The sequence below is a fragment of the Acanthochromis polyacanthus genome, chromosome 17 (genome assembly GCF_021347895.1).
Source record: "Acanthochromis polyacanthus isolate Apoly-LR-REF ecotype Palm Island chromosome 17, KAUST_Apoly_ChrSc, whole genome shotgun sequence".
NCBI classification, from domain to species: Eukaryota; Metazoa; Chordata; class Actinopteri; family Pomacentridae; genus Acanthochromis; species Acanthochromis polyacanthus.
Genome location: NC_067129.1, coordinates 33459007 through 33480543, shown reverse-complemented (window position 1 = coordinate 33480543; position 21537 = coordinate 33459007). Strand labels below are relative to the sequence as shown.

The 21537-nt window shown below is 39.1% G+C and overlaps 1 protein-coding gene across 2 annotated transcripts; it reads right to left on the bottom strand.

Moving 5' to 3' along the window:
* Window positions 1–4145: 4145 nt before the first annotated feature.
* tmem248 (transmembrane protein 248) lies at window positions 4146–20741 on the bottom strand. Of its 2 annotated transcripts, none has more exons than XM_022196522.2 (7): window positions 20361–20741; window positions 18478–18636; window positions 16888–17176; window positions 14472–14622; window positions 12331–12514; window positions 9978–10159; window positions 4146–7278 (listed from the first exon to the last, which is right to left on the bottom strand). In XM_022196522.2, the coding sequence occupies exons 1-7, from the start codon at window positions 20361–20363 to the stop codon at window positions 7221–7223; spliced, it is 1026 nt and encodes a 341-aa protein (XP_022052214.1). In that variant the 5' UTR covers window positions 20364–20741; the 3' UTR covers window positions 4146–7220. The 2 variants fall into 2 exon arrangements, with proteins under 2 accessions (XP_022052214.1, XP_022052215.1); XM_022196523.2 differs by having other exon boundaries at window positions 10016–10159; window positions 20361–20740.
* Between the last annotated feature and the right edge of the window lie 796 nt (window positions 20742–21537).

The following is a 21537-nucleotide window of genomic DNA, read 5'->3' as shown; positions in this document are numbered from 1 at the left end:
CTATATTAAATACGTTTCATTTTGCATGCACAAACAAACTCAAGAAAGAAGAGAATATACTTTACACTTCAGGTGTTTATTAAACATGTGGCTGTGTTTGAGCAGAAATGTAACCATTTTTTGTCATCTGTGCACTTCATGCTAGCTAGCATAAGATGCTACAATAACAAAGGTGCATTTATCAGCTGTGACTTAATTAGCTTCTAGCTCAGGAGTAGCAGTCATCCTGCTGTCTGTGATGCTGTGAGTGGGTTTTATTTTATCATGTGCAAGTATTACATTTTCATCATAAAATAGCCATCTTTTTTTCCCAGATCAGTGCCTTTCTTCCTTTTCATTGCCATGCTTGTTTAATTCTGCCTTCTAGAAATAAAGATGTGGGCCATCAGAATATCTAAACAAGCTTTCAGGTATACTATTTATTATTGTCGCCACCTTAGTTTAAGACAGGGGTGGGCAAACTTTTTGACCCAGGGCCACATTGACTTTGGAAATTCAACAGACGGGCCAGACCAGCATCAGATGGTTGGAGATTGTGCAAACTAATATGAACTACATGTTAAAGACAATGCAGACAAAGTAAAGAATCCTCACATTCAGTTTCAGTGGGAACAGTGTTGTTGTTCACCCTTTTTTGCCAGTGCATCAAAGTCTGGTGTCAATCTGGTCGTAGCAATTCTCAGGATTGATCTGAGGTGTTCATCAGTTAACTGGGATCTGTGGTGTGCTTTGTTGATGTTCATCACGTCTGCTCACACACGTAGGTAGATCCCAACAACACCAGCATCCTCTGTGCCGTCATCTTCACTTAGTGAAGCATAAAAGTCATTCAGTTTAAGGAAGCTGAACTTCTCCTTTCAGACGGAGTCACTTTGAAGATCGATCAGTTCCAACTGCAGCTCCAGAGGTGCTGTTTCTGGGTCTTGTGACAAAAGACATGATACCAGCTGAAGTCTTGTCAATTTTTTCAAAATCAGAGAACTGACGGCAGAATTCTCCGTGCAGGTCTTCTAGTGATTCCTTATATTTCATCACATGTCCACTACGGCCTCTGTCAGCGTTGCCAGTGTAGGGAAATGAGCGAAGGCATTTTTTCACATTTGTCTTGAGAATAAAGTCAGTTTGGCTTTGAAGGCTGTCACATTTATGTACATAACTTGCACAAATTGATCTGTCCCTTGCAGCTTCACATTCAGTTCATTCATGTGTGTCAGTTTGTCCATGGCAAAAACAAAATCACAGCCAATCTCTGTTGCACAGCTCAGAAAAATCATCGGTTTTCCCGATTAACTCCAAAAATGAGCTAATCTTGCCTTTGAGCTCCCACACTCGCTGACATACTTTCCCCAAACTTAACCAGCGGACATGAGCGTGGTAACGCAAGTCCTGGTGATCAGCATCAGTTTCTTCAAGAAACTTCATGAACTGACGATGCTGAAGCTCTCTCACTGTATAGAGTCAATGAGTTTTACGACTGGCTTCACGACATGATCAAGATGCAAAACAGACTTACAGAGCGCTTCCTGGTGGATTACACAGTGTAGGAAAATCACATCTAGCTCCTTCACCTTATTGTGGATTCTTTTCAGCAGCCCAACGTTTTTTCCTGTCGAGTTTGGCGATCCATCCGTGGTGACGTTGGTGAGTTTACACCACGGCAGCTTCATCCTCTGGATGACCCAAACATCCTGTCCTACAGTCCTCTCCATGTGTTTTCCCCTTCATGGACTCCATGGTCAAAAAATTCTCTGTTGTCTCAAAATGTTCATTAACCCCTCTAATAAAAATTAAAAGCTGAGCAGTGTCTTTTAAGCCATTACTTTCGTCCAGTGCTAATGAATATAGCTTGAAGGACTCCGCTTTTTCGTTCAGTGAGCTGGCTAAGTCTTCGTCCATTAGTTCAATACTCTACCTGCTGTCTCTACCATGCACTCTTTCAAGAACTCCCCTTCGGAGAAAGGCTTGCTAGCCTTTGCCATTTTGAAAGCTAGCAAATAACTTGCCTTCCTGCTTGACTCTTGAATCGTAGTTTGCAGAAAAAAACGTATTTTGCTGAGGGTGTAAACTGAGTGCCAGCCTCTGACCGTAGCTGTCCGTTCTTGCGCTGACTGGTTGCTAGTAGTTAGCATGCTTCGTGGAAAAGTGTCGGCTGATATTGTATTCTTTAAAAAACCGCAACGGTTTCATTGCAAATAAGACATACAGCCTTTGGACGAACTTCAGCGAAAAAAATATTTAGTAGTCCACTCCTTCTGAAACACTCGACACTCACTGTGGACTTTTCTTTTCTTTGATCCACCCTGTTACGACAGGGCTCAATGCAACTGCAAAGTAGAAGAAGAGAAAATAAACCAACAAAGGTCACTTGTGTCTGGAGCGCGCCATCTAGTGGGGACAACAGAAACGCCGGGTACTGCAGCGGAAGGCCAAATGAATGTGGTCTTTACTGTAATTTCGTCAATTCTAATATTGACAAAATTATTTCGCGGACCGGATTGAAAAGCCCAACCGGCCGTAGTTTGCCCATGCCTGGTTTAAGATGTTGCCAAGCTAATATTTGCTAATATCACTGAAGTTCAAGGCAATTTTAATAGTTGTACAGAATCAAAGTTTCATCTTGAAGATGATTTGACGTATGCATGCCAAATATCATAGCAATTTATGGAATGAAATTTAAACCTAATGGAACACAACAAAAAAATTTCAGCATCCAGGAACCATGAATATTTGTCCAATTTTGCTAAGATCTCTCAGTTTTTAAGATTTTATAGATCATTTTAAATCAATTTCTTGCTTTCCCAATGTCACAGATTAAATAAAGTCTGTTTTAATTTTGCTGTCAGCACCCTCAGCTTGCAGAATCTTTAAAGTCACCTCTTAAAGCTCATTTTTAGAAAGTTTCTGTTAGGACTTGATTTGTACCTCTGCTTGTGTTGCTTTGTCTTTTTCTTGCCTGTTGTTATTTTAGTTACTCTTGCTTTGTCTAAAGTTATTATTATTATATTAGTCTTTCTGAACCAAGGTAGACTGTCCATGTAACACCGAAATATCACCAGTTTGGCTAGAAGTTCTCAAAACAACTTCCGTTCTGCTTCAAATATTCTCGGAGCTTCTCGTTTATTCTTCTTTCCGTCATCCGTTGGTGGACAATAGTGTTTCGGGCCTCGAGAGCTGTTCTGACCTTTGTTCGCTGAAGTCTGCGGCGGTTCGGCCTGTTTGGTGATTCCACTCTGCTGCCGTCTGCCCTTTGAGTGTCGCTGATGAAGAATATGTGAACAACTTTCAGGGAACTCTCGTTGTGTGTTGAAAGTATCTTGGCCGTGCTGAATATTTTAAAAACAAACTTAAAACCTACTTTTTTAGTCAGGATTTTCATTGATTAGATAGATTTCATTCACTTATTACTCTTCTTGTAATTTATTTTTTGCCTATTTACAAATTTGACTTTTTTTTTTTATCATTTCTTGTTTTTATAGGGCTTTACCATTTTTGACTTCTATTTCTGCCTTTGTCCGGTTTTATTGCATTTCTATTTCTGGTATTTGTGTTGTGCTGCATTTTATTTGTATGTGTAAGTCTGACTGATTCATTGCTCATATGTCTTTGTTTTGCACAACAGAAAGAAGTCAGAATTAATCTTTAATGGACTAAGAAGGTACACACTTCCACTGATTGGGATTTTTCTTAAATACACTGAATTTCTGTGGTATTTTTTGTGTAGAATCAAGCACCTTTTAATCCACAGTTGAAAACAATCCCAATGACAAATGTACTCCTCTTTGAGTATTTGCTAAGAACTGTAGTGCTGAGCTGTTTTGGGATCCCAATTTGTCTTTTTTTTTTGGCTTGTTTGTAAAGATTTATGTCATTAGTAGGAACTCTAGGCTGAGAGGGCTAAAACTTTTTGCACAATTTGTCGACAATAACAAAAAAAAAATCAAATATCCCCAGTTTCATCTTTTAATTTCTCCACAGACAGCCAGGCCCCTACACTCTCCAATGTTTAATATTTCTACGGCATTTTACTTTCCTCACCAGCAAATAGCTCAATTTATTTTCCCTGGCAGACCATTAATCTCCCCACAGAAATGGCGATAAAGCACGCGGCTGCTGGATGTAATGAAGAGTCGAGGGCTGGAGAGGCGTTGAACTTTAGAGACAGTTTATTTAAACTTGAATTCATTTACAGCAGTTCCACTGGGGAGGGAAAAAAAGGGTTTCAATGACGTCCTAGCCACATTAAACCTATGGTCCTTATCTACTGTATGTACACGGAGGAGGATGCAGCTCGACAGTGCAGAAGGCACAGAGTTGGCTTAATACTCGCCTGTAAGCGCTGCTAACATGACAGAAAGGAGGAACGGGGGGTGAGTGTAACGGCAGCCGTATACTGGAGACATGTTCTCCTTAATGGAAAGCAAAGACCGCTGTGCCATGGTGCAACTCAGGAGGAGAATATGGCTCCACTGTTTTTACTCAGTGATATAGTGGTGGAGTTGGAAAACTACAAAAGCAAGCAGCTGCTCCTTTAAAAATCCATTCCTCTAAATGTACACTTAACAAGCTTTGAGCTTCTCAGAGCTCACAAGTGAGATTTATTTTTTGTATTTTTTTGTTTTGTTTTGTTAAACCGGTGTGTTTTACAATATCTGATATGTGAAAGTGAGTGAAACTGGACGATGTTAAGGCATTTTGCAATTAAAGAGATGCAATTCTGACCCAAAACAGGATATCACACGAGAAAGAGAAGGGGGGGAAGAAGCAGGTAAGTGCAGGTTACCGATATTAACGATGACGGTTTGGCGATAACATGGCATGCTTCATTCAGCTCCTTGAACTCAACACACACACTCTACCGTCCATCACCCATCCAAGAAGAGCTGCCACATCTTCCAATAAAGTCCAACTGTGGGGGCACGAGGATACAGTGCCGACAGTAAAAGCAACACATCCATGCTCGAATATGATACACGTCAGAATTAGGAAGACTTGTACTAGCGTCATTCAGTGTGAAAAAAAACAAACCACTAAACCCAAACACCTTTCAGTCATTCAGCAACATACAAACAATAAATGTAGCGTTTTGATTCAACAACATGACGAGATTCATTTTCCTCACAACAACAACAAAAAAAAAAACTTGTATGAACATCACTCGAATGAAAACACAATTCAAGTAAAGCCTTTCAAACAAGAAAATAAACTACATCATAAAATCACGTGGAATTCTTGCATCTCAGATTCAGATTATGCTGCTTATAAAAAAGTACATTCAACAGGTACATCAATTATGGAACAGAATGATAGCAGAGGTAAGTGACATGTATCAGTAATTGCTATTGAAAGAAAAAGAAATCATCCCGAACATTTAAGAAGCGGACTGTTTTGGAATTCTCCTGTTAGATTCAGACCGATAAATGCAATAACCCAATCTAATTCCAGCACTGTATTATTACTATTTATTTGTTGTTGTTCCTTATTGCAAATCTAATAGGCGCCGCTGTACATTTAGAATAAATGATTGTCAAAGTCAGAGAAAGTCACGACAAACGGGAAAGATTTCGCAGGTGGATGTTCTATAATTTCTGTGCCAGAATCTCTTAAAAATTTGAGACATTTGGGACCAGATTTCAGAGAATCTGTTTCAGAGAACAGTCGCTTTTCTTTGTCTAAATATTTCCCAAACTCACGCATTCACACAAAGAGTGAGTTTTTTTTGCACATTTTGTTGTACTAGAAAATAATAATAAAAAGTAGTAATGTAATCATAAATAGAATAATTACATAAATATAATTATATGCTAGTGTATAATTATATTTACTTCTACATGGAGGCCAACTAGTTTGGCAAACAGACTGTTTACATGTGATTTTGGACACAAAAAAAAATAAAGAAAAATCATCATCACAGGAGCAAATGACAAAATGTGCAAGAAATCCAAAGGTGCGCTAACTATGCAAACACTTTAACACGTGCAACTGATATTGATTTGCTTCAAACAAAAGCTTAAGTAACTCAAGAGCATCCCAAAATATAGTAACTCCAGGGCCGTTTGACATTTACACTAACAGGACAGACATCACAAGCTTGATTTCAAACCACAGGCTCATCATACTGGAAGAAACAAACAAAAGAAAATTAACAAAACAGACGTTTGGCTGTGGAAGAAGAATAAGGGATCGGTTAACGTGGGAAAGAGAGTAAATGAGCTCTCCGCCTATTTTCAAGCAAGCAAAAGTCCACCGTAGGTAAGGCAAGATAATGTTCTGTTTCATCCTGACTGAACGTCACTCAGAAAGCTGCTGCAGAAGCGACCGGCAGCAAATCAGAAAGACGAGAGGCAGGTGAGTGATGAAGCCACTGACGAAGGAGAACGAAAAAGGCAGAGATGTTTTCAGTGTAACGTCTACTTGTCCCGAAAAAAAAAAACACATTTTCGAACCGCATTGAACTGCAGTTACTGATAAGAGGAGACAAACTGAGACAGTGGGACTCGTTAATATATTAATGTGCAACTAAATACTTTGTGTTTATTGACAGAATATAATTTATGTGTTCAAATTGAATAAACTAATTGTGCAAAGCAACTTTGTAACGGACCGCATGAAGCGTCCAAATTCTGATCAGACTTTTGATTGCACCGCTGACTTATTTTCTTCCCTGTTTAAGCTGCAAATGACAAGTGCATACTGGAGATTTAATCTTAAATCAAGCATCTGAAATTGAATATATTCACTTAAACACACTTCAAGTGACTGAACGTCATGCTTCGTCTTCATAGGAGAGACTTTGTTTACAATCTGTTTTGAGATATCTTAACATTTACACCAAAAATGGACTTAAATCTGCAATAAATGCCACAAAATGACTTCCTTCTTTGATTAAATGACTGAATGACGGGAAAATGGCGGTGTAGCTCTCGGATGTGGCCTTCTGCTTTGTTTACATACTGCATGTTCTGACATGGCACAAGGGGGCTCAGGCAAAAGTAATAATTAACAGAAAGAAGAAAAAAAAAAGGTTTTGCAGAGAATATCAGAGTTCCTACAAATATTTACACCACAGATACAGGCACTTGTATATCTTTGGTTGGAGAAACCCAACATTGCAAGAGTAATGCATTCACAGAGCTTTTGTGTCCCTTATTGTATGTCCAGGGTTCACTAGGCAACTGGTATGTTTATTTTTATTTCTTCTGTCTCTTTGAGTTTTGTCCGTGTTACAGGTACGTTCTGGCATAGCTCTCCGACGTCTTCTTAACCTTCTGACAGCGCCACCTGCAACACAAGAGATGGAGCTTAGTGCAGATTACAACCTCGAGACAACAGAAAGAACACACATGACCAGAAACACCAGGAAAGAGCAGAGAAACCACGATGAAGGCAAGAGGACAGGAAAGAGTCTATGAATTTGCTCTCATCTGTAGAAGCGGTTCAGGTGCTAGCAGAATATGCAGCAATATTGTGCAAAGTGGTGCAAATGTGACAAGCTGTGTATTGTTTTAAGCATCTGTGCAAATATGGGGAATTTAATAAGGCATATCTTCATTTCTACAACTTCAGGAGAATCACCAGAGGTCTGTACTGTGAAGCAGGACGTGCGGTTAGCGAGCTAACTTCAGCTGTTAAGTGTAAAAGTAAACACTGTGTACGGCGTTAATGTAGTCTGAAGTGTCATTCTTGACACGACCACGAGCTATTTTCACATTATAAATGTAGTGAATCCAAAAATGATGCACATAAGGACTGCAAATGTCTTTACTAAACAGTGAAGGAGCCATAACTGTTTACTAAATGCTTTCAACTAGCAGAGCTGTTGTTTTACGGCTTCATTTTTAACCCTCTGAATCCCAAAAGTCATTGGTGGGTTTGGAAAGGATCTTTTCTTTAAAAACTCTTCAAAATTCCACCACTTGTTGGAAGTAAAAACTAGAAAAGCAGAATCCATTTTGCCATCGGTCCTTGAATTATCATCGGTGGTGCTCTGAAAACTCAACAAAATCTGTGTTTAAAATCGAGACACTTGTGCAAATCACTCAATTCTACATCTCACTAAAAAATTCACCAAAAACTAAATAGTTTACTCTGAGCAGATTCTCGAAAAAAAAAATCAGGAACTATTCAGCTGATCTGCAGGCAAAGCAAACATGGTAAGTGTATGTAAACAAATGTAAGTAGTAAAACATCTATGGTAAGTAGATCTACTACACTTTTTTAGTGTTTTTGTATTACGCATGGTAAGGTTGTTTTTATTGTTTGTACTCTTTTCATTGTATGCTGTCTCTTTTTGACAATAAAGTACATCCTATCTTATCACACGTTAATTTCAATAATCAAAATAACTCAAATGTAGTTTCTTCTCTTTATAACTTATGACATTATAAGGTTGTTAAAATGTTGAAAGTTTTGCACCATCAAACCAACCGAGGCTTTTATTGTGAAACAGCTACGGAAAATTGGCGTAATCATCTCGGCAGTCAACACAGCAACAGCATGGACCTTCTCTGCCCTGTTTAGTCAGCACATCTGTTCTAAATACTGCAGGGAGGAACAGAACAAACAAAGTCTGTTGACGCGAGCTCTCCGATGAAGAAATCTGCTGCTCAGCCTCGCCCCCACCTGCCCTATCCAGAAACTGTGTAATTTTCTCTGCTGTTTTTCTGCAGCAAAGTGTTCATAACCATCCATCTGACCTGACTCAGGCGGTGAGTCAGACTGGCCCGACCTTTCTTTAAAAGTGTTCATCTCTGAACCGGAGCAAGCTGGATCCTCGTACGGTGACAGTGACGTAAGGTGATACTTGTTGTGTGTACTGAGCAACGACAAGCAAAAGCGCAAGGAAAGACAATCTTCCATCACCGCTGGTGCCCTGGAGAGGTGAAATGCAACTGGCACCTACCACATACAGTCAAGGACACAACTATTCCAGCTTTTCTGTAGGGCTACCAACAACATATCTCAAGCTTCAATCATAATTATCAAATCAATTGTTTATGAGACTTTTTGGAAATAGCATTACTAGTTTACCTCTATTTCATAGTACATCTTTTCAGTGGCCAAGCTATTTCATTGATTAAGTAATGCAGAAGCATCCAGACAAGCTATTCTTTCCCAAGCATTTCTGAACTGTCAAGCAGAGCAGAGCTTTCACTGCAGTCTGGAATAAAACTACAGACCAGTGCAGGACACCACCGCAATACACAGACATATGCATAACCAAATGAGTTACTTCCATTTGGCTAAGAAATCACGTATTAATCAACAGTGCAGTCTACAAACACCAGCTAGCAGCTTGTGAGCAGCTACCCACTAGCTAGCGATCCATGCATGCATGTTTTTCCCTCTGCAGGCTGAAAATTCATAAAGTTAAACCTAAAAAGGTTTTTAAAATTAGCTCCTGATGGCATGCTGATGTAACTTAGCATGCTAGATTTTTCAGGAGCTAGCTTCAGTGTTACTATTACTTTAATTAACTGTACTTTGCAAGTAGCTTTCCCCACACCGATTTTTGCTAACAAAGGCAGTAATACCACGCATCTTTTATTTCTTGGTTTTAAAGAGAAAATGTGCCACAAAAATCAACTATAACTGTACAAGCAGATGTGAAATGATTCGGACAGTCAGTAGAAAATCAGCAGTGTGATTAGATTGTGTCTTTGACCGATGCAGGTCTCCCATAAGAAGTTTTGCATGCTAGTGGAGCTTAGCATGCTATGTTTTTCAGGAGCTAGCGTCAGTGTAACTACAACCATAACTCACTGCAAGTAGCTGTCCCAACACTGCTTTATGCTAACAAATGCAGCAATATTATGCATCATTTATTTCTTCTGCTATAAAGAGATAATGTGTCTTACAAAAAATAACCACAGCTGTACATGCAGATGCGAAGCATTTTGGACAGTCAGCAGAAAATCAGCAGTGTGATTAGATTGTGTCTTTGACCGATCACTGGTCAGTCGGTGTTTGGCTGAAACTACCTGTTGAAGTCATATAGCACTGCTGGTGTCTGTTGTACCTTCTCAGGGCAGAAGTCAGGGTTGGTTTGTCGTACTTTGCCAGGCCGCCCCTTTATGACTGCATAGCAGAACATAGTGATGACCATGACAAACAAGAAGTAGCTAGTGTGCATCAGGTGCAGGTTGATGAGGGAACGATCATCCTGGGAAGGAAAGAGTTGAAAAGACAGAGATTAACATCTCAGAGTAGCTGCAGCTTTGATTAGAATCAAACATCCAGACTTTTACTGGCTCACTGCACAAACCATACATAAATGTGATGTTACTGATGACAGCCAGCTCCTATCAGTGCTGTGTTACAGTGTGAAGTATGCTGCAGTACATTTCTTCTATAAACCGTGATAAAGTGTTGGGCTGAGTTAATCTTTTTCTCAAAAATATTTCTTCTTATTGACTTTTTTCCTTCTGTTGCACGTATTTGTGTGGCAATGCACCGTTTGTTTCATAGGGGATGTCTCTGACTTTCATGGTCTCAGCTTTTTCATACACAATACCAGTTATAATCGTGTTTTCATGTTTGCATTTGGTAGGGCATTGTGGCTGACCAGCAAGTCAATCATAACAATGGTCTTTTTATACTTTTATTGATGCATATAACTCCCTTAAGAAGTTTTGTATGTGTTCTCATAACAGCTGCAGGCCAGTCAATTAAATGCATTCAGCTGATATTACATACTATCAACTGAGTGCTTTCACTACATGTTTGAGCACACACCAAGTCTTTACATGTCTACTTGTCAGACCACTTAATACAAAATTCCGTGCCTTTGCATTCCTTTAAGTTCTTACTTCAGGCGTAATTTCAAATCTCGCTGTCAAACCAGTTATATCCATATAACATCTCTATAGGTATGCGCTTTAAATTGGCCTTCCTCAGGCATTAATAACTTAACGATTACACGATCAGGAGCTTTAACTTAATGGCCCACACACTGCGCTGTGCAATGACAGTCACTACCGGCTGCTTTCTGATATAATTCGATGCAAATTAATATTTTAATGCTAAGTATGTTAAACTGCACAGCAAGTCTGAATAGTACAGATTTTAAACATTGCTAGAAATAGAAGATTTCCACATTGGAGGAAGGATGAAGGCAGGTGATGGTGGTGAATCGGGCACCAGTCCTGAATTGTGTCTGTGTTCAGGTGGGCTGAGATCAGGTGACTGTGCAGGCAGCATATATTTTCAAACTGTCTCACTGGAACATTCAGGGCCCAGTTGTGGCCCGTCAAAGGGATCATTGTTATCCTGGAACAATCTACTGCCATCTGTATAGAAGTAAATGCCTTCCAGAATGGACTCTGTGTTTGGTCACATTTACTTATGAGGGGCTAAGGGAGTGATCCCAAACCCACCTGAAAACCAACACCTAAATAGTTATCATTGTTTCATTTAGTTTTGTGCTACAATGACTTCACAAAATAACATTATAAAACAGGAAATCCATGTGAATATTTCAAATACAGAGAGAAAAAAAATTTATGATCTGGAATCATATTTATTTAGATCAAAGCTGTAATGATTATTCAATTAAATGTCAACTGTTTAATCAATCAGCAACCTTTTTGATAGTAAATTAATCGGTTTCAGAATTTAGTTAAGGAAAAAGAAGGCTAAATTGTTCAACTCCAGCTTCTCAGATTTGCATCTTTTTTGTTTTCTTTCCTCCTCTATGACATTTCAGTGAATATCTTTGGATTGTGGACATTTAATCCAAACATATTCTACTTTAGTGCCTCTGCTGCTGATTACTCCACATAAATAATGTAGTTTAATGGCAATTTAATACTTTAAACATGCTGATAAACGTCTAGATCCTGATATTGAAATGAATCACCAGCAGTACTGTGATAACAAAACAGTATCATTGGCATTTACACAGCATTTATCCAGTTATGGGTTTGGCATTTTTCATCATTATCTGACATATTTTTGACCAAAAACCTCACTAATCAACATATTGTGACAATAAATATAATGGTTAGTAGCAGAAGTAGTTCAATCTTGTCCTAATTTTTAAATTCCTAAAATAAAAATGAGAAATGAATAATTTATGGAAATGAAAACAAGATTTGAAACATTTGAAAGAACCTCACATCTGAGAGAGCCTAAACTTTTGTTTCAAAGCTGGAAGTTGGTTTACAGGAGCGGCACTTTAAAGTGAGTTTGTTTTCCTAGAGGCATTCAAGGGAACATTCTTTTATTGACTCGGCCGCTTCTGTGGAAATGAACTCAGACCTCGGAATGGTGACATTAGATAACCGTGAGTCTGAATCACATTCGCTGTCAGACAGTAAGGAGGCGGTGACTCACGTCAGGAACAATGACGGTAAGCTTTGGGTTGAGAGCGTGGTACACCTTGCCGATGGCTCCTTTGTAACACCAGAAGGGGTTGTAGTCCTGACTGTACTTGGTGTCTGAGTCACGAACCGTGGTGAACACCTTGTACCAAGATGTGGCGTTGGTGTACGTCTCCGGCACGCAGTGTGGCGGCTGCCTGCAAACCGAAGCAAAGATTTTCTGTTGATTGGTGTCACAGCATGTTGGTTATGTCAGAAAACGTGAAAATACGATTGGAGAATTCCTTGGTTCACTGGCTCGGTATTTGCTTATTGGTTCACAAATGAAGCACTCGCCATTTTGAGGACCACAGAAGATTCAAAGGAAAGAGAAATGATAAGATGCAACATGGCTGCGGGATAGGAAAGCAAAGGACTAGATCTATGAAAAGCAAATACGAAGAGGGCTGGATACTTTATCAGAAACTACTTATTTATTATTATGTTTTTGGGCCATTTTGGCTTTATCTGACAGGTTAGTGTAGAGGCAGACGGGAAAGTAGGGAGAAGCATTTGTTAGACAAATATTAATATTTTTTATCATTTGTGTGTTTACATTATGCAGTTTAGCCATGGGCCACCAGAGGGCTCCAAAGCAGTATCCAAGGTAACTAATTTATCTCTACCAATTTAAGTTAGACCTTTCAGCTGAATGTCCACAACAGAAGGACAGATTCATCTAACACAACTAATATTTAACATAATTACAATAACATAATCAACACCTAACATCAGGTGAAGCTACATGTATCTGATGGGACCCACATCACACAGCTAACAGCTCTCAGTCTCCACTTCAGCAGGAGTGCTTTGGCTATTTATAGTTTCAGAGACTGACTAGACATGCTACTGCTCATCCCCGAAAGGCTCCTGAGGCGTGATTCGCCAAATTTACAACATGCAATCTGATGCGATTTGTGGCTCGATTCCCTGTTGCTCATTTTCACAGATTTTACTAATCAAAACAAACCGTGCATGAGCATGCAAGAGCCCTGCGGGACAATTTACGAGCATCAATCATATGTGAAACCTAACGCTGCCACCATGTGCAGTAATTATCTTAGATTCAGAGCTACTGTAGGAGTAGAAGATTTTAAGTGCTACATTGTTAGTGAAAAGCTGTCCTATTTTTGTAGGACTAACAAGTGGAATTAACATTTATCGAGCTGATTGGTTGTAAGCTTTAAAGAAAGAGCCTGAAAATGTAAAATGGTTTAACTACATGCAGGACATCCCAGCATAACGTCTGCTGTTAAGGAAAGCTACATGATGTGTTGTTAAGTCGGGAAATGTTGCCACATTTATGCTTAAAATCGTGACATCTCATCAAATTGCCTAATTTTAGACGTCTCTTGTTAATTGTGTTAATTTTGTGTATTAATGTATCCAAACTATTGACTGTTTGCAACAAATTCTACAGAAAACAACCAATTCTGCCTCTGACTTTGCAGATGAGCTGAGTTGAACTGCAGGAAGTGTTTACACAGAATAGACAGAGACATGTATGAAAACAAAAGTAGTCAATTATCTATAGTATGTAGAGATAGAACGTCCTTTCCCAGTATGAATACACCTGTGAGCACTTGCTGTACATGCAGATTACATTTTTTTAATAATCAAAGAAATGTAACTTTTATTTTTATGATTAATGGCAATCTAACTTTGCTGTATTTGCTACATTTTTTAGTATTCTTTTCTTCTAGATATGGTTGTGCTGTTTCCATAGAGGTGCAGAACTTTAGATTGCAGTGAAAAATGAACCCACAGTGAGTAAAAATATGAAAAGAGCTAAGAAAAACAGCAAGACATTGCTTGGGGTTCAGAAGCTTAACATAAGAAAAATATCTGTTCAGTTTTGAATCGTGATTTTGTTCCAGCCGAGTGTAAAGAAGAACACATTTCATTGTGTGTTTTGCCTTCGTGCTCACTCACACAGAAATTGTGACGTCTCAGGGACCACATTTTATCCAGTAATCATCAAATGTACCCAAAACACAGTCAGATATGAGGTGGAAATAAAAATGCAGGGAAACTGTACTTCATTTTGTCTGTATCGGCCCAATCTGGGCAGATACAAAGCTTGTTCCCATGAGTCAGGGAGGCGGTCCAACTCACACTGTGACTGGGAAGATATTGCTGGCCGCTGTGATGGTCATGCAAGTGCTGAACACCACCTGCTCGCAGTGACCGTGCAGCACGCAGTCGTCCGAGTTCCAGGACACGGGCAGGGTGAAAGTGATGTTTATTTCTTCATGGGCTTCCCGGCCTACACACAAAAACATGCGCGGACACAATGAGAGCACAACAGATTATCAGAAGATGTAAGCTTCACAATCTCACTGTCAGCTTTTCCTAATTTGCTCCACTTTTCCAGAGTTGTTTTAGGCAGACTTATGTGTTTAGGAAACCCACTCATAAGCACAATTCATGAGGTTTTAAACTGCATATCCATAAGAATGTTAAAAAAAACAACTCTCTTAGCTCTCAGGCAGCTATCAGAGCCTAGAACAGTCTAAACAGTATGCACACAACTCCCACAGCAGGAAGTCAGGGAGAGCCGCAGCAGCGATATTTGATGTCACACCAAGCTACTCCCCTGATAACGAATGACAGACTGACTTTGTAGGCTTATGCAATATTTATCAAACTGCAAAGGAGATTAGACGATTATCAGTCAAACTGAGTGGACTCCTGGGTGTGAGTAAAGATAGATGTCTCTATCCAGATGGGAACTACAATTGGGAGCCAAAAATAGTGCCAGTTCTCACCAGCGACGTCAAACAGCAAACGAAGGTCTAAAAACTGTTGAACCTTTCTTGCATCTTATCATTTTATGTGTACCAAATACACCTTGAGTTTAATTAGATTGGGAAGTAGTCAATAATTAAAATATATATAGAAACCATGTCGATATAGTATGTATTACTCTGTGTCATTTAAATAGTCTTGAGCAGTTAAACGATTATTCAAACTCACTGAGAGAGGAAGATGACAATTCTTAGGCACGTTTGTCTGTTTTCTACAGTCCTATTCAGACTGGAATGTTTGCTCAGTGTAATAAAATATTGGCGTGGCTCGTTATTTATTTGCTCATCCATCCTGGTGCTTCTAAAATGGAGACAGGAGTCCATGGCAAACAGCTCAGCCTGTAACAATTACAACACCATAAAAGCAAAACAATGAGAGCAAAAGTTTGATATTCAAAGTGTTAGGGAACCACATTTAGTTATCCATAAGATAAAAGTGCCTCAAAAGCATGGAATGTTCTCAAAAGCAAAAGAATAAAACTACAGATACAACCCATAAGAACTGGACGAATTTTAGGGAGTAGAGCTGTAAAGAAACATTTACTTGGAGCTTAAATGAATGCGATCACTGGTCTGACATCAGATGGTGAAATAGCATGCTGAAAAAGAAAGTGTTTCTACAGGAAAGCCCTTTTTTTTTTTCTTTTTTTTTTGCACTGAAACAGAATCACTAAACTAAAGTACAGTCTACTTCTTTTAAAGACTGAATCCGGGTATATATTTTTGCTGCAGGGAAGTATGAAACTGAATGTTATCTCCTCAGAGTAGATGCATAACTTTGCAATTTAGCCGATTTAAGCCGAGCCTGACGTTTAATGTTGCAGACACGTCTTCCATCCTCTAAAGTCTTTGCTCTGGGGAGCCGTACAACCAACACAGAATACATCAGAAGTGAAAGAGGAAGAAGACAAACGAGTATGTGTCATCACTCGAGACACAAGTAAAACTTCACAAACACATACATAAGCATGCAGACACGCTGCGTTCAGAAGCTCTGAGGCGCTTTTGGAATTCACTTTTGCTCAGCCTTTTAAAGCCTTTAAGTGTGAAACCTATAGGGGGGACCGATAGGGACAGCTTAAGGTTACACAACGCTGCCTCTGTTTGCTCACTATGTCTGAGTAAAGTCACTGCAAAAAGAGGTAAGTCAATACTCATTAGAAGGAGAATGGAGGGAGCTGAAGTCATATAGGAAGCACAGAAAAACAGTTCAAGTCACAACAGACTGCATTCATTTGTCGAGTAAGTAATAAGAATGTCTTTGAGTCTACGGTGCAGCTAAACATACTGTATTTGCAGAATACAATTTTGAGGTCAAATGAAAACAAGTGCTACACAACAGTTACATTAAATGATTGCAATTTGATACAGTCAAAATCATTCCTGCTTCTCTCTCGATTTCAGCCCACTGCTCTCTGTTTATGTCAGCTGGTATGAATGTGGAGTGTATTTACCACATGTGGCAACAAGGAGCCACTTTCTCATAGCTTAAATTAAGCAATTATAGGTTTTAAGACACCACTGTAGGGGCATGTTTAACAAACTGGTGACCATGTGCATGCTGGAGTTGTCATAATATCTCTCACATGGATACTTTTTAATGAAGTGGATTCATTCTCAGCTTCATGCAGACAGACACTAATTTCCTATTAAACACAAATCATTTCTTTTCTCCAACAATAGAGCAAATGAAATGAAATCTAGCAACGACAAAGAGAACCTACCAGACAGGCCCACTTGCTGCCCCAGCACTGTGGCGTACAGGTGGGTGATATTGCGAGAGTATCCTCCAAACGGGCGCTGAGGGTCCAGTGTGAGCGTGATGGGGACCGAGATGTTAATGGGACCCGAGTCCTCGAGCAGGAGGGGAACCTGGGTGCTGGATCGAGCCTGGCCGCTGGTCACCACCATGCTCTCTGGTGTGGTCGACTCGTTCAGGCCGTGCTTTATCGTTTCATTCTCCGACACACAGAAGTCCAGCTCGTTAAAGCGCAGCAGAAATGTGTTCCAGTCCTGAGAAGGAATAAGTCTGATGGATTTGTTTGTAACCAAACATCTATTACCTGATTTATACTTGGCATGTCTTCACCTGGGGACCTCTGGTAATTTGTAATAATTGCAGAGGTTATCTGTGATTTTGTCATAAAAATTCAAACACAAACTACAATATTTTGCCAAACACAGATCATATTACACTGATAATATTAACTGGGGGTCTTATTTGTGTTTTCTCTGCATCTTTCTTCTCCCTATTTCTCACTCCAGAATCATGGAGGCTGATTTTGCAATTATAAATTAAAGTCTGAAGTATTTTGAGTGTAAAATCAGAATGTTGCTACTCGGCAATGAGACCCATTTACAGCAAATCCACCCAAAGAGTGAAATCTCGAAGGATGATTATGTGGATGATATACGTGACAGTGCAGAAAACATTTGATGTTTTTCTGCAGCTTCTACAGTTATTAGGTAGCAGCAATTAATGCCACATCTGCAGCAAATTATGTCAGCAAATTGGAGTAACACACAGACTTCACTTATCCTGCACCATAATTTGTAAATCACATCAGGTCCCCAGGTGAGAAATCCTATTTAACTTTCCCATATCAAATTAAGGAACAGAATGCAAAGAACTTCCCTTGTGATATTTCAGCTAACTATTGGCAGACAAAATTAAACCTACTTGCTAAATCTATATCCACCAGCACACTTGCAATCCACTCAAGTATCATACTACCTCCAGCCTTGTTGATTTGCATGTGTTTCCTATTTAGATTCACATGCAAAGGTTTATTTCCATGTATGCATCTTCTCAATTTAAACTCGCTGTACACTATAGTAGCATGTAGCTGGGCTGAAGGCCTTGAAGCTCAAATTTACATCAGGAAATGGGGTCAAGTGGATTGTTTAACTTGCACAGCATGTTTAAAACACACTGGATTCACTAATTGTAATACTAAAATGAACAACCTTTTTTTATTTATACTCTAAAGAAAAAGTACAACATAAGAGAGAAAACATTCCACTTGTGGATGCATAACTGCAACAGCCATAAAATCACTCCCAATAAAGAGCCTATTAAAAAATAAGTCAAAATAAAAAAAACATTCAAATTAACAGGGTGAGTCTAGAAAACACTGAGTGGATCATAGTTCTAAGAACTGGATAAATGAATAACTGTGGTATAAAGCAGACAAAACAGGCCACAATCTGACATTTAGCATTAACAATGACCACAATACTTGTATTTGAAAGATACTTAAAGAGGATGACAATATAATTTCAACTCTTCTAAAGATCTGGAGGGCATACTTTACCTCTGTCAACTCTGGAGACTTGATCTCTTTAATCTTAAAGAAATAGCCTATGGTCAGGAAGGCGATGGCCACTGCACTGACGCTGATCATGAAAATGACCAGAGGTGGACGGTTGTTGATGTAGCTTCTCAGGTTCTCTACAGGATTTAAAAGGTACACCTGGACAAAGACATAATGTGGTGACATTTAAGCAACAGGTTCATTTTATAGGAGATTAATTAAAGATGACTTCAAAACCTTAATGCAGACACATCAAACTTTAGCAATGGACAACAGCTGCCTTGGCCTAAAATCTCACAATTTGAGCCAAATTAAAGCATCAACAAAGCTGCTGTATCACCAAAAAACAGCAGTGGTTCTTTGCAGCTTCACTACACTTCTAACATCTAACTGAAGTGTAAAATGCCAGCAAAAATAAATTACAGTGAAATAGGGGCTTTGTTTTAAATTCAGGATCAAGACTGCGCACATGACAAACAACAAAGAGTCTATAAAGTATCTAATGAGTGCTTACAGAGTTAACATGGTTGCAAATGGATGTTCATTTTGTCTTTTGCATAAAAAATGGGTATTATGCACTCTGCCTGATTAAGGCTGCATCAATGCACTTCATAATACATCATTCTTAGGACAAACTGATGAAGGATTAAGTCTAATCTCAACAAAATGAACACCAGCTTAGTGCTCATAATGGTGACATGTTCAAGTTTTTTTTTAAACTTATCTTGTGCTAATGTTAGTAAACAACAGCACAGTTAAATGAGACAGACTTGATAAGCAATAATGAACAATCTTGTAAATCTATTGAAAATGAGTTAGAGCTCAACAATGTTTTAGAGGAGAAAAATAAACATCACATGCAAAGATAAAATACAAAAGATATACAGTCATATACATGACATTTACAGGCAGCTGGATCCTGCAACCACTACAGAATATACAAGTATTTCTGGCAGAGCACTTTAAGGTAATTTTTGATGTTTGGAAGTAGTCTGTACATCTTGTATTTATAGAACCTAACAACAACTGGTTTAGTAAGATGCTTCAGCAGTGCTGTGATCCTTCAACAGGACATCTGCCAACAGAAATGCCTTTTAAAGCCACTCACTGAATTAATCAAATAAAGGCTTTAAAGGCCCCAAATGGTATTGATGTGGTTCATTGTGGTTTACGTTACGGATGTCAACCGACATGGCACAGACAATCTGTTATATAGTTGATGCAAAGAATTTTACACTGCTACACCAGAAGCAGAGCCGTGTCATATGCAGTATGAGTGCAGATGGAAGGATAAGAAACCTCTAAAAATATCACCCTGACTTTCATAGTTAAACTTTGAATCCAAGTAAGTTAACTGTTAATGCAAATTATTCCTGTTGTCTGAGCCATCTGTTCACCAGCTCCCTGCTTGTACATGCATTTTAAGCCACATTTCTTCCGAGTTAACATATTGTACGTCCAGTACTGCATGCAAAGGTTGATTTCCGCAGAAGCATGTGATTTTATCTTCCGCACGGTCACCAAGAAGACGAGCTGCAGCGTCCAGTTAAAATGTGGAAGTTGGGAGAAAACGGTCAATAACGTGACACTAACACGGACTCATTACAAAGATGTGGGAGATAAAAGCAGCCAAAGTAGAACACTTGGTACCACACGGGATAGCTCAACACTGCAAAGGCTGTTAAATCAACCTCACTGTTTGGCTTTCCTCATACCAGACACCGCAACCAGGTGACAGAAGCTGTCAACCTTGTAGCACGACATGCTAGCTACCTGGCCCTCAGAAAAATGTCCAGAGGCAAGTCAGCAAAATGACACATTTAGGATTAAACTCTAAAATGGATAAATAGTCTTGATAAAAACAACACAGCGGCAGTCCTCACCATTTTTTCTTTCTGGGCATGCGACAGATGCTAGCTGGGAGGGTTGATTACGGGCCACAATAAGGCAGCGGCTATGCTAGCAACTTAGCCTCTCTGCGAAGCTAGCCTGCACTGCTAGCTTGCTCGCGCTCCCCGGATCTAGTCCCTCCTGGATAAACGGCTGAAGAGCAAGAGTCGGTGTTCGGTGGAGACAGCCAGGCTTTCAGCGTACGAAGCACCGCGCATCCTCCTTCCCATTCTTCGCCCCGTTCGGTTCCCTGCGGCTCCAATAAGAAATGTACCCCCAGCCTGGAACAACGTCAATAATGTATCTGGGTCCTCCCTGCCGACATCTCCTCCGCGCACCCGCACTGCGTAGCAGAAGCGTCGCAGCGCCGCTTCTTGATATTTCCGTAGAAAATGCGCCCGAAAACGCTCGTACACGAGTCTATAATGTGGATGCGTACGTAGTTTACGTAGACCGGAGCGCATTCAGCATGTTTACAAAATTGTCGGAGGCTTTTGCTGCATTAAGGTACTGTAGGAAATATAGAAATCCAAGACAGTTTTGCTCAAGTGGACGTCAGTTATGTTTATTGTTAGTTTCTGTCATTGTGTATACATTAGAATTTCAGTTTAGAAAGCTTTAAAAAATCCATCAGTAAGCATTAACATTTATGTAACTTTTTATTCCTTGGGTCCTAAGGTTGCATTGTTTTTATTACTAATGTTTTTTGATTGTTTTCACAGTTTTATCTAATCTTTTATACACATATTTGTTTTTGGAAAGTGCTTTGGAACTCCGCTTTTGAAAGACACTGTAGAACAAAAATAATAATAATAGTAGTAATTTATTATGAGTAGTAGTATTGTTTTTATTATTATTATTATTATTATAGAATAGAAATGCTTTGTTAATCCCCAGGGGAAAATGGATATTATTATTTTATTATCAGTATTATTATTGCTAATTATTGGTATTCTTCTTCTTCTGACTGTTATTATTAGCATTGTTGTTGTCATTATTATTATTATTATTATTATTATTATTATTATTATTACTATTATAACTACTGCTACTACTGTTACTACTACCACTACTACTGTTTCTATTAGTACTGTCATTGTTGCTATTCTACCTACTACTAAGGCTACCTCGACCAATATTGCTACTACTATCAGCAATTCTGAATACTCT